At 44.1% G+C, this 13,288-nt stretch overlaps 1 protein-coding gene across 1 annotated transcript in view; it reads left to right on the top strand.

Moving 5' to 3' along the window:
• Positions 1-13,288, top strand: part of SEL1L3 (SEL1L family member 3) — a 103,053-nt gene that overhangs the window by 63,021 nt on the left and 26,744 nt on the right. Inside the window, exons 14-16 of the mRNA XM_076001150.1 lie at positions 2,179-2,241; positions 5,214-5,390; positions 7,666-7,793. Coding sequence (XP_075857265.1) covers positions 2,179-2,241; positions 5,214-5,390; positions 7,666-7,793 — 368 coding nt within the window. The remainder of the gene's footprint in view (positions 1-2,178; positions 2,242-5,213; positions 5,391-7,665; positions 7,794-13,288) is intronic.

The following is a 13,288-nucleotide window of genomic DNA, read 5'->3' as shown; positions in this document are numbered from 1 at the left end:
AATGACTGTGGGAGTGACATGTTTCCTTGGGGTCTGATTTCCCACGAGTTTTTAGGGGGTTCCTACGTTCTAGCTAAGCTGTTTCTGGTTGGGATGAAGGAAGCCCTTGATCAGCATCTCAGGGAAGATTTTCACCTCTGGCTGGAAGGTCTCCCCAACGATATTCACATGAAAGTGCCCCGTGCGAAAATGTGCTTTCCGTATGTAAAGAACAGCAAGTGCGCTTGGCGTGTGGGGCACCTGGCTTGCCGCGTGCAAAGACTGCGCCAGGGCGGGGCTGTGATTTGTGCAAGGCGGTCCAGTCCGTCCCATCTGGCATCCACACGAGGATGAAGCTCTGCCTTGGACGGCAGCCACTGTGCTACATCAGTTCATTCAGTGGATAATCACTGAGTACGTGCTGTGTACTTGCCTGTGTGCGGGGCTTTACGTTTCCCTCAGGTGGCACCTTCCAGTAGCACTCGGATTCGTGTACGGTGCAAATCTTCTCCCGACACGTTATTCCCCGTGTGATTAAACAGCAGGGACACCGGACACCTCCCCACTCTAGAAATCATATCTGGGCTGTAGTTGCAGCTCTAACTGTGAAGCTTTGGATAAGTCAACCTCTCTGGGCTCTAGTTTTACTCCCTCAAAACAAAGACGTTGGAGGAGATAAACTTCGAGTTCAACCAGGTTCTGATTCTCTGATTCTGGTGTCTCTGCTGCTTTTCTGGAAGTCCAAAAAAATTGTCTGATTCCGCATCCCATTATTCCAAGTATCCTTCTATGTCCTTCTCTCTTCCCTCTCCCTCTCTAATTAAATGAAGTAATGGTGCACCTCTGAAAAATATTCTCATCCTCCACTTAGCTCCAGCTCATGAGTTTTATTAACTAGGTAAGTTAAAGTCTAGTAGAAACTTGATGTGTATAATTTAACCTTTGGTTGGATTCACAGTTTTATTTGGGGTCATTAAAAATAGCAGTCAGGCCCATACTGCGTGTTCCCGTGTCCTGCAAGGAGCTTATGAGCTGAAACATGCGGGAGAAAACAGCACGGTGGTTACAAACTTGGATTCTGGAGTCCACCTGCCTGGATTCCAATCCTGATCTCACTCCTCACTCATTGGGTGACCCCAGGCGAGTTTCTCAGATGGGAATAACAGCAGCACCTTGGGTGGGCTGATGTGACGATTAGATGTTCTAGACAGCGCTGGCCCACGTTCAGTAACACAGGAATGTTAACTAGTGCTGTCTCCATTTACCATCCAGCAAAGCACTTAAATAGAGCTAATAGCTGTATTTGTTGCAAAGCCCTCTCATATTCATGTCACGTGCGATCCTGTCAACCGCTGTGTCTGAGTCCAGGAGGACCCCGTGTGGCACGTGGGGGTGGGGAGCATCAGTAATTCTAAGTGAGTCTGGAAGCAGCTGCAGTTTTCAGCTGGCTCCCCTTGTCTGTGTCAAGAGAGACCTCAGGGACCTCCCCCCCCCCCCTCCGACCCACCAGTTCCCCACAGGGTCCTCCAGACATCTCCATGTGGTCTGCAGAGTTCCTGTCTTGTGACAAGAACCCCCAAACCCATGTCGCTCTGTGGTGGACAAACCACCTCTTCTGGAAAAATCTTGATCTTGCCCGAAGAACCTTAGTTTTCTGTCAGTTGCATCTGAGGCTACCGATTCTGCTGGGTTCCGTCTCCTCCGTGGCAGGTCCTCAAGCTGCCTCTGAAGCCACGATGTTCCACCCTGGGGACCTCAGCCAGGACCGAGGAAGGCTGCAAGTGACAGCATAATAACTCTGGACTGTCCAACACACATAGACTGCTTTTTCTGGCTGGCCAATTAGATAATCCCTAGGGGACAGCATCCAGGATGACCAGACTCATCCGACCTGATTCATGGCTTCTCCCAACAGCACCTGTGGATTGACGGGAATGCAGTTCACACGGTGGGGGCTGCTAAACTGGGAGGTTGGGGTTGGTTACCTTCGTTCCGCAAATACAAGCAAAATAATAACGTGACGGTGGTGGTGGTGGTGTAACAGCACTGCATATAGATCTTTCGTATCGGGTTTAAATGGAGAAGGTTAGGATTTTATTCTTAAATATTTTATATCGAACTCTGATGGATCTGTGCGATGCTGTTGAGTGCGCTCTGGGTTTATTTTCTTCATAGTCATTGCTGTTTATCAATGTTTAGGGTCAAGGAGTGAAGAAGAACAGACGGCTTGCCTTAGAGCTGATGAAGAAAGCGGCTTCCAAGGTAACACTTGCATATTGTCGGGGGAAACACGCCCACACGCTGGCAAGTCTAAAAGAGGAAGTGGCCGGCCTCTTCCTACAGAGCCCAAGGTGGAAGCGGGGCGAGGTGGGGAGGGGTTGTGGCACTGCCGTGATTAGTCACTTTTGAGTTACAATGCATGCAGAAACTTGCCACAATGGGGGCAGCAAAATTCAAAAGCTGAATTCACCTTCCAGTCAATAGCATTCAGGCTGATTTTGTTTGAAGGCTAAAATTATAATCAGAGCTGCCCTGATAACAAGCAGCGGGACTCCTGGAGATTGAATGGGTGTAAATGCCATTGAATTAGGAAAACCAGCAGCCTAATTCCTTTGAAGGTTAACCCTGTCGTGTCCAATTCCCATTTGCTCCTTGTGCTTTGATAACTGGGCTGTTCATCAAGTTTATTGCCAGGTTTAGGAGTTATTTTGCTTTTGTCGTTATGTACACTTCAGTGGTGTCTTCAAGCCAGCTAGTTTCGATACAGTGCTACAGAATAGAGGTTTTAACGCTGCTTGGTGGTGAGGACACACACACACACATGCACACGCAAACACACGTGCCCAGTGCACCACACCCACGTGCACACTCATATGCGTGCATGCAGAGGGGCAAATAAATGGATTTGTAGAAATGTCTATAATTCTACACCTTGACAAGGCATTTTATAGCCCCTTGGGCTCTTGGATGGGCTCTAAGGCTGCTAGTATTTGCTGTAACAATGAAGACCACTAAAGTGACCGTGCTGATTTTTCTTTCCCATTCTTTTTTCCTTGAGGAGCTCAAAGTGTCTCTTTCTCTAGAGCAGGAAGTCAAAGCATGCAGTAAGAGACCCAAGAGGCCTTCCCTCCATCGTGTGCTGTCCAGAGGACACACGACCCAGGAAGAGGGAGCTCCCCCATGTGCACGCCAACTCCTGACCTCAACACAAATTAGAGGGCAGGAGTAGAAAAGAACTTCGCGGTTGTCATTGAGGGCGTTGGTTCCAGCGCACCCTAAAAAGTGGGGCAGTGAGGGGGTTTCCTGGCTGGTGTGAAATTTGCATCTCCTCACCTAGTGGTGAAGTGATGTCTAATGTGCTATATTTTGGGTGGATTTTTAGCAGAGCTTAGAGAAGTATTGGGAAATGCAGTTTTATGGTCTGGAATAGTCATGTCCTTAAAAGTGTTTATGGGATTCTCATTATTCATTCAGCAAGGACCTATTAAGTCCCTACTCTTTGTTGGGCACTGTGGTGAAAATTGCACATAATTTGATCTTTGGAACTAGCCAAAAGACACACAGAGGCAGATCTGTCGATCAAGCTGGGTGAACATCCAGAACAAAGTGTGAGCATTCATCAGTAAGATAGGATTCCTTGTGGGTCTCCTAAACTGGGACCCAGTGCAATTCCTGAGGAAGGAGTTTTGAAAACGTTTGAGCAGTGACAGGTGCACCTGAATAAAGCTGTGGCCTCCTGAGCTATGCAAAGGCATCTTGCTGTGTAGCTTCTGTGGGCTTGTCCCAAAGATGGTTCTGGCCACTACGGTATGGCCTGATCTATTACCTCATTAAAGTGCATTCTGCAATACTTAGTGGAAGCTTACCTTGGCAGCTGAAAAACTCATGGAAAAATGCTCCCATGACTGATCTACGGCACTGACATGTCCACACGTGGCCCTCTCAGGTCGGGTATTGGGGAAGTCTGCAGATGTGAGCCCTACTCTGCGTCCTGAGGGTTAGGGTTTGGACTCTGCTTTGTTTTGCATCATTCAAAGAGTGGCTGTTGTTCATTTGTCAGCTATTTATTGAGTGCCTACTCTGTGATTGGGATAGAAAACCAAGATCCCAACCCTCATGGAGCTTATATTCTAACAAGCTTTGCTGGTTTCTCACGAGAGGTCTTTCTGGCACCTGGATTTCAATGTGCAGACTAGAAGTTTAGCCTTCTGGGAGTCACTGCAGGCCAAGGAGGCTGCAGGCGGGACTCTGGGCATCTATCGTTAAGAGACACCAGAGACACCCATTCTTCACTGGTGAAAGGGGAGGCTAAAGAGATTTGGTTGCCCACTTAGACTCTGACTTAACAAGTTTACACAGGCAAGGACACTATTTGCCCCCAAATCCTCTTTTCCCCTGCTTGTTCATGGTCTCGCGTGGGTCGGGCAGGAAGTGAGGAATGAGGGTGCCGTATGCCTGGCTGTGCACACAGGTGTCTCACGGCTGGGCAGGAGGCTCTGTCAGGACCACTCGCACCTCTGCAGGACTCTTGAGCTTTTAACAAGCAGGCTCGAGGCTGTCATATGGCCCAGGTGGGAGCAAAGCAGACAGCACCTGTACCTGTAGAATGAATTCAGCAAGAACAGGAGGCTAGGGGCCAAATGGACATGAATGGGCCCTTCTCTGGTACCAGTTCCAGATTTAGACACAGCTCTGAAACCCTCCTTGCTTCTGCACCACCCCTGCCTTCTGCTTCTGCCTCTACCAGTCTCTGTGTTCCCTGTCGGAACAGGGGCGCCCAGCAGGCCCCGAGCGCCTGTGCTTCGCTCAGAGTGCCAGTCGGTGTTCAGGGCAGAGGAATCGAAAGACGGGCAGGCGGGTCACCTAGAACCTGTCCCAGCCCGGGCAAGTTTCAGGCCTGAGCCAAGTGCTCATGAACTTAAGGGCACTGCTGACAGCTCAGGGCGATAGTAGGCCTTTGGAGGCCACAGGAGCGGGACAGCGGTTTGGGCCAGCAGCACTGTGGAGCGGGAGCCAGAAATCCCCGCGGCAGCCTGTGAGAGGAACCTGGGAAGTCGCTGAGGCGAGCTCATGTTTCCTAGCGCTTAGCGTTTCTTTAACGCCATCTGCCCCAAAATAGAGAAAGCGAGGGTTTCGCTCAGACTCAGGCAGAATGCTTCCATAACAATTGCTTCCAAATCTCTTTAGATTTCATTTTAAAAAAAAATTAATTTCTTCCTTGTTCTAAAATTCAGGGATTGCATCAAGCAGTCAATGGCCTGGGATGGTATTACCACAAATTCAAGAAAAATTATGCCAAAGCGGCAAAGTACTGGTTAAAAGCAGAAGACATGGGGAACCCAGATGCATCGTACAATCTCGGAGTCCTGTATTTGGATGGCGTTTTCCCGGGAGTTCCTGGAAGGAATCAAGTGAGTTGGACGTGGGTCAGCTCGGCAGCTGGGCAGCCCGTCGCGGGTGCGCTGCGCCCCGCGTGGCCAGGCGCTGTGGGGGCTGAAGACGCAGCCCCAGACACAGTCGCTGCCCTCACAGAGCTTGGGGGGACCAGGGAGGAAGGCAAGATAGTGAAGAACGAAGGGCGGCAAGTGTGTGGTCAAGGGTGTGACCCAAACAGTTCTGGAGAGGGGGGCAGAGCTGTCAGGAAGGCTTCATGGCAGGGGCAGGGGGGCAGAGACTGAGCACGGGGGAGGAGAGGGGATGAGCGTGAGATGGTGCAGAGATTGATCTTCCTGGAAGCAAAGAAAGCTGAGTCCAGTTAGGGTTGCTTGGTGTGAGACGAGATTTAATAATAAGGAAGGCAACAATGGCGATCTTCCGTGTTTATTGAGCGCTTCCTCTGCGCTAAGCAGGGGGCGAAACACCGTCCATGCGCAGTCTCAGGTAATCCTCCCTCTGCCCTGCACCAGCTACTGCGGTTATGTCCATTTTGGAGACTAGGCGACTGAGGCTCTGAGAGGTCGAGTAACTTTGAGCCATACACTTAGTGGAGTCAGGACCTGGCCCCAGTGTGAAGTGTAAGCCCTCTTTATTCATAGCAGCATTGATGATGATGATGATGATGATGATAGCCCGAGCTCATGGCGTTCAGCCAAATCTAGTGAACACCCACCCGACGCCAGGTGCTCCGCTGGGCCCTGGGGATTCAGCAGGAGGAAGGGAGAGTGGGAGGCAGCTGTCATGGGGAGAAATAACACAGGACAGGGAAGACGGGGTGGAGACTGGGGGGTGTTATGATGCGAGGGACACCAGGGAAGGCCTCTCTGAGAAGCTGACCTTGTACGGACTCCTTGCAGATATCTGGGAGCAGAACATTCAGAGGCAGGGAAAACAGGCAGAGCAAAAGCCCCAAGAAAGAAGCAGGCTCGGCATGCTAGAGGAGCGGCAGAGGGGCCAGGGCAGCAGGCGCAGAAAGCAGGAGAGGAGGGGAGGGTGGGAGATGAGGCCGGGGCAGTAGCAGACGAGGTCGGTGTGAGACTCGGCTTCTGCTCTGAGGCAGGTGGAAACCGCTGGACAGCCTTGAGCAGGGCAGTGATGGATCCTAACAGAGACTAACGGAAGGGTGGCGTGGGTGGGAGTGGGGGTGGGGGGTTCCTGCTTTGGATCCAAGCCAGAGAGGATGGTGGGTGAGGCCAGGGCAGGAGCAGTGGTGGGGCTGAGATGTGATGGGATCCGACAGGTATTTGAAAGGTCGAGGTGACAGAATTTGCTGATGGATTGGGGTGTGAGCGGTGTCCGGGATGACTCCAGGGTGTTTGGCATTTAAGATGGAGGAATGGAGGTGGCAGTTATTAGGGGGGACAAGACTGTGGCGACAGCAGGTTTGAGAGTGGGGTTGGGGGAGGGAGGGATTGGAAGATTATTCTTTGTTAAGCACTGTGCTAAACCTGGAGAATATGTTATCTCATTTAATCCTCACAACAGCCCTTTGCTAACAGAAGCCACATTTTTCAATTGAAGGCAAGAGGTTTGGAGAGATTAACTAACACGGCCAAGGCCACACAGCTAGTAAGGAGTGGGACTGGAATTTGAACCCAAGTCTGCCTGACTCCAAACCCATGCTTTTAAAAACCATAGTTAACTTCCTAAGAAAAATAACAGTGATCAGTGGAAGTGTATCCGTTTAAGTATTTGTTCTTATTCTTTCCCTCTTCCTCGCTGATGACACAGGAGGCTGTATATTCTTCTGCATTGCAAATGTCTGGTAACCCTCCCACACATCTGGGAGTGTGGATTTTTTTATTGTCAAATTCTAATTCTCACCTTCCTACTGGAAATGCAATTTTTACGCATGAGTTTGAAGAAAGTATTAAGCGAGGTTAGGAAAGCAAATGCCTGGATTTTCACCTGGTGTGACTCCTGATAAAGCCTTCCATCTAGCCTGCAGGGGTTATGTGAGGATCAAATGAGATGGCAATGGTATTCATGGTGACAGTTGTCGTATTTATTGGGTAAACTTAATCAACGGGATAGCTCAGGTGAGGTCATGCATCCTAGGGGCTGGCTTCTGTGATTGGGTTCCTTTCTGGAACTGTCGGCTTCTCCTGGTTTTGTTTTGTTCTGTTTTTTTAAAGCTATCAGAAGTTACAAGCCTGTGATCATGTCAGGCTTTAAGTCTCTCACCACCTCATCTCTGGTGAAAGCAGCCCAGTCAGGAAGACTCGATGTTTTATTCATCTCTCTTTACAGACGTTAGCTGGCGAATACTTCCATAAGGCTGCGCAAGGCGGACACATGGAAGGGACCTTATGGTGTTCTCTCTACTATATCACAGGCAACCTGGAGACATTCCCTCGAGATCCCGAGAAAGCCGTTGTGTAAGAATCTGTCAAATGCTGCATGTGGAGGGAAAGCTGTATCCCGTATTCACTGTGCCTGAGTGTTTCTCAAATGGAGTTTTTATTTTATCAGTTATGCATGCATGTAGTTTAAAAAGCCAAATCATTTGACAAGGCAAAAATTAAAAAAATAATTTGACAAGAAAAAAATAGAAAAGTTTTTTCTGCCCCACCCTACACCACCTCCAGACTATATTTTCTACTCCCTAGAATGAATCATTTTTAACCTTTTAATTATTTCTTTTTTATTTGCCTGTCACTAACACTAATAACATGTTATACCACTGTTTCTTGGTCTACTGATGCCCCACTGTGAAAGGTGAAGATGTAGTTCTTTTTCACTCTGCCACCTCCCACTACTCCACACAATCACACGTCCGGAATCACACGTCCGGCCCTCTTTCGTCTTCCCCAGTTAGTGTATCACTTTGTTTAGATTAGTATCAGGGCTGACATTCTTATGACCATGGAAATTCTATTCACAGCTGAGCCATGTAGTATACTATGATTACTTTTTCTTTCTTGCACAAATTATTTTCTACGGAATACTAATTGCTTTTTATTATTGTTTATTTGCTTAGCTCTCTATATACTTATCATTTTCTATGTACTTCATCTCCAAATTCTCCTCCAGGTGTCTAAATTTCTTCTCAATATGTCCAGACCCATCTAGGTATTCTATTGATTTGATCTGCTTGGCACCATCTGTCCTGAAGTCTTTGTTCAGGACAGTGCTGTTATCCTGAGATTAACTTTGTCATCATCGTAGGGGTTCTCTTTCTCTCTGTCTCATTCTTTCTTGGTTCTTCTCTTTGCTGGACCCCTTTCTTTTCTTCCTTGGTCTGCACCTACATTTTGGTAGAGCACATCCTATGGTAACTTTCTGAAGAATGTTTTTTTTTTGTTGTTTTTTTGTTTTTGTTTTTTTGAGACAGAGACTTGCTCTGTTGCCCAGGCTAGAGTGCCGTGGCCTCAGCCTAGCTCACAGCAACCTCAAACTCCTGAGCTCAAGCAATCCTTCTGCCTCAGCCTCCCGAGTAGCTGGGACTACAGGAATGCGCCACCATGCCCGGCTCATTTTTTCTATATATTTTTAGTTGGCCAATTAATTTCTTTCTATTTTTAGTAGAGATAGGGTCTCACTCTTGCTCAGGCTGGTTTCAAACTACTGACCTTGAGTGATCCTCCCACTTTAGCCTCCCAAAGTGCTAGAATTACAGGCATGAGCCACTGCGCCGGGCCTGAAGAATGTTGAATGTTTTCTTTGCTGTGCAGAAACTTTTAAATTTAATTATGTCCTATTTATTTCTGTTGTTGTTGTATTTGCCTTTGAGGTCTTAGTCATAAATTCTTTGCCTAGGCTGATATCTAGAAGATTTTTTTCCTATAGTTTTTTCCAGAATTTTTATGGTTTCAGGTCTTACATTTAGGTTTTTAATCCATCTTGAGTTGATTTTTGTATATGGTGAGAGATAGGGATCCTGTTTCATTCTTCTGCATGTGGCTGTCCAATTTTCCCAGCATCATTCACTGAATAGGGCATCCTTTCCTCAGTGTGTGTTTTTGTCTGCTTTGTCAAAAATCAGTTGGTCATAGCTATATGGTTTTATTTCTGGGTTCTCTATTCTATTGCATTAGTCTACGTCTCTACCTTTACACCAATACTGTGCTGGTTTGGTTACTATAGCCTTGTATAATTTGAAGGCAGGTAATGTGATGCCTCTAGATTTGAACTTTTTGCTTAAGATTGCTTTGGTTATTTGGGCTTTTTTTTTGTTCCATATGAAGTTTAGGATTATTTTTTCTAGATCTGTGAAAAATGACATTGGTATTTTGATGGGAATTACATTGAATTTGTGAATCACTTTGCACAGCATGGACATTTTAACAATGTTTATTCTTACAATCCATGAGCAAGGGAGTTTTTGTATTTGTTTGTATCATCTATGATTTCTTTCATCAGTGTTTTATAGCTGTCCTTGTAGAGATCTCTCATCTCCTTAGTTAAGTAGATTCCTAGATATTTTATTTTCTTTGCAGCTATGCTTCTGATTTGTATACATTTATTTTATAACCTGAGAATTTGCTGAATTTATTTATAAATTCTAGGAATCTTTTGGTGGAATCTGTAGGGTTTTCTAGCCCCAAGATGATATCATTGGCAAACAGGGATAATTTGACATCCTCTTTCCCTATTTGGGTGCCCTTTATTTCTTTCTCTTGCCTGATTGCTCTGGGTAGGACTTCCAGGATTATGTTGAATGGAAGTGGTGATAGTGGGCACCCTTGTCTTGTTCCCGTACTTAGGGGTAATGTTTTCACCTTTTCCCCATTCAGTATGATGTTGGCTGTGGGTCTGTCATATATGGCCTTTATAATTTCTAGGTATGTTCTTTCTATGCCTAGTTTGTTGAGAGTTTTTATCATGAAGGGATGCTGGATTTTATCGAATGCTTTTTCTGCATATATTGAGATGATCATATTGTTTTTGTTTTTACTTATCTTTATGTGGTGAATCATATATGTTGATTTGTGTATGTGGAACCATCCTTGCATCCCTGAAACGAAACACACTTGATCATGGTGGATTATGTTTTTGATGTGCCATTGAATTCAGTTTGCTGGTATTTCTTGAGGATTTTTGCATCTATGTTCAAAGGGATATTGTTCCGTAGTTTTCCTTTTTTTGTTGTGTCCTTTCATCGCTTTGGCATCAAAGTACTACTGGCTTCATAGAAAGAGTTAGGAAGGGTTCCCTCTGTCTCAGTGTTGTGGAACAGTTTCAGTAGAATGGGTTCCAATTCTAAGTCTGGTAGAATTCAGCTGTGAATCCATCTGGTCCAGGGCTTTTTAAAAAAATAAATTATATTACTGTTTCAGTCTCACTACTTGTTATTGGTCTAATCAGGATTTCTGTTTCTTCCTGATTCAGACTTTAAGAGATTGTGTGTTTCCGTGAATTTATCCATTTCCTCTAGGTTTTCTAGTAGTCACAGATAATATTTTGTGTTTCTGTGGTTTCAGTTGCAATGTCTCCGTTTTCATTTCTGATTGAGTTTATTCGAGTCTTTTCTGTTTCTCATTAATCTAGCTAGTGGTCTATCGATTTTGCATATCTTTTCAAGGAAAGAACTGTTTGTTTCATTGATCCTTTGTATTGTTTTTTCTGGTTTTTATTTTGTTTAGTTTTGCTCTGAGCTTCGTTATTTCTTTCCTTCTGCTGGCTTTAGGTTTGATTTGTTCTTCTTTTTCTAGTTCCGTGAGGTGTGACATTGGGTTGGTAATTTGTGATCTTTCTGTTTTTTTGATGCAAGTATTTAAGGGTATGAAATTTCCCCTTAGCGCTGCTTTTTCTCTATCTTATAGGTTTTTGGAAGCTTGTGTCATCTTTGTCATTCAATTTGACTTTTTATTTCCATCTTGATTTTGTCAATAATCCAAGGATCATTCAGCAGAAGGTTGTTTAATTTCCATCTATTTATGTAATTTTGAGAGTTTCTGTTGGAATTGATTTCTAGTTTTATTTCATGGTGGTCAGAGAAGATATAAGGTATGATTTCAATTTTTATAAATTTTCTGAGATTTGTTTTGTGGCCTATCATGATCTGTCTTGAAAAACGTGATGAGAAGAATGTGTATAGTCCGCAGTTTTGGGATAGAGTGTTCTGTAAATGTATATTAGGTCCATTTGTTGTAGAGTTCCATTGAAGTCCAGTGGTTTCTTGTTAATTTTCTGCCTCAATGATCTGTTTAATTCTGTTAGTGGAGTGTCAAAGCCCCTGGGCATTATGATGTTGCTATTTATTTATTTCCTTAGATCTAGTAGAATTTGTTTTATGAATCTGGGAGCTCCTGTGTTAGGTGCATATATATTTAGTATTGTTATATCTTCTTGTTGACTCGACCCCTTTATCACTATATAATGACAATGTTTGTCTTTTTTTTAACATTGTTGATTTAAAGTCCACTTTATCTGATGTGAGAATAGCTACTCCTGCTTGCTTTTGGTTTCCATTTGCATGGAATATTTTTTCCATCCTTTTACCTTGAGTCTATGAGAATTTTTGCTAGTTAAATGGGTTTCTTGGAGATAGTATATATTTAGGTTGTATTTTTTAATCCATTCAGCCAATCTACATCTTTTAAGGGGGGCATTAAGACCATTTATATTCAGTGTTAGTATTGATATATGAGATATTGTTCTGATCATCACTTTGATTATTACCTAGTTGCTTTGTTCTCTGCCTTGTGTTACTGTTTTATGAGAGCTGTGAATTTTAACTTTTGGATTTTACACTGGTAGGTATTAATTATTCTGTTCCATGTATAAAACACTTTTAAGCATTTCTTGTAGGGAAGATCTAGTGGTGACAAATTCCCTTAGTGTTTGCTGGTCTGAGGAAGATTTTATTTCTCCTTCATTTATGAAACAGTTTTACAGGATATGAAATTCTTGGCTGTCAGTTATTCTGTTTAAGAAGGCTAAAGATAGGACCCCATTCCTTTCTGGCTTATAAGGTTTCTGTTGAGAAGTCTGCTTTTAGTCTGATGGATTTTCCCTTGTAAATTACTTGATGTTTTCATCTCATGGCTCATAAGAGATCCTCCTTAATGTTGACATTGGCCAGTCTGATGACTGTATGTGTTAGTGATGCCATTTTTGCAGTGAATCTCCCAGGTGTTTGTTGAACTTCTTGTATCTGGATGTATAAATCTCTAGCAAGACCAGGGAAATTTTCCTCAATTATTCCCTGTCATAAGTTTTCCAGGCATTTTGCTTTTTATTCTTCATCATCAGGGATGCCTGTGATTCTTATATTTGGCCATTTTACATAATCTCATATTTTTTGTAGACTTGATTCTTTATTTTTACTGACTGGATTAATTCAACAGAGTTGTCTTCAAGCTCTGAAATTCTTTCTTCTGCTTAGTCTAGTCTATTCTTAAAACTTTCCAATGTGTTTTGTATTTCCCTAAATGAATTTTTTATTTCTGGAAATTCTATTCCTTTTTTTAAAAAAAATATATCTGTCTCTTTTGTAAATTTCTCATTCATATCCTGAATTATTTTTCTTTGAGTTGGTTTTCCATTTTCTCTTGAATCACTGGGCTTCCTTACAATCCATATTTGGAATTCTTTATCTGTCATTTCAGAATTTTCATTTTGATTGGGATCCATTGCTAGAGAGCTGGTGTGCCCCTTTAATGGTAGGTCCTTTCCCTCTGATTTTTCATACTTCCAGAGTTCTTGCACTGATTCCTTCTCATCTGGAGCAGCTGTCACTTCTTGTTTTGGATTTCCTTTTGTTTAGGTAGGACTTTTTTTCTCCTTTATTCTTAAGGTTATGCCTGTAGCATATGTAGGGTAAGGACCTTTGGCTTTGCTTGTGGGTACTTTAATGGGAGTCTAGGTTCTGGATAGATGGATACCTTGGTTATAGATATTCTTAGTTTACTGGTTTTCTCAATTTCTA

Source organism: Microcebus murinus, chromosome 3 (assembly GCF_040939455.1).
Source record: "Microcebus murinus isolate Inina chromosome 3, M.murinus_Inina_mat1.0, whole genome shotgun sequence".
Lineage (NCBI taxonomy): Eukaryota > Metazoa > Chordata > Mammalia > Primates > Cheirogaleidae > Microcebus > Microcebus murinus.
Note: the sequence above shows the minus strand (reverse complement) of the source record. Positions and strands in the feature narration are given on the sequence as shown.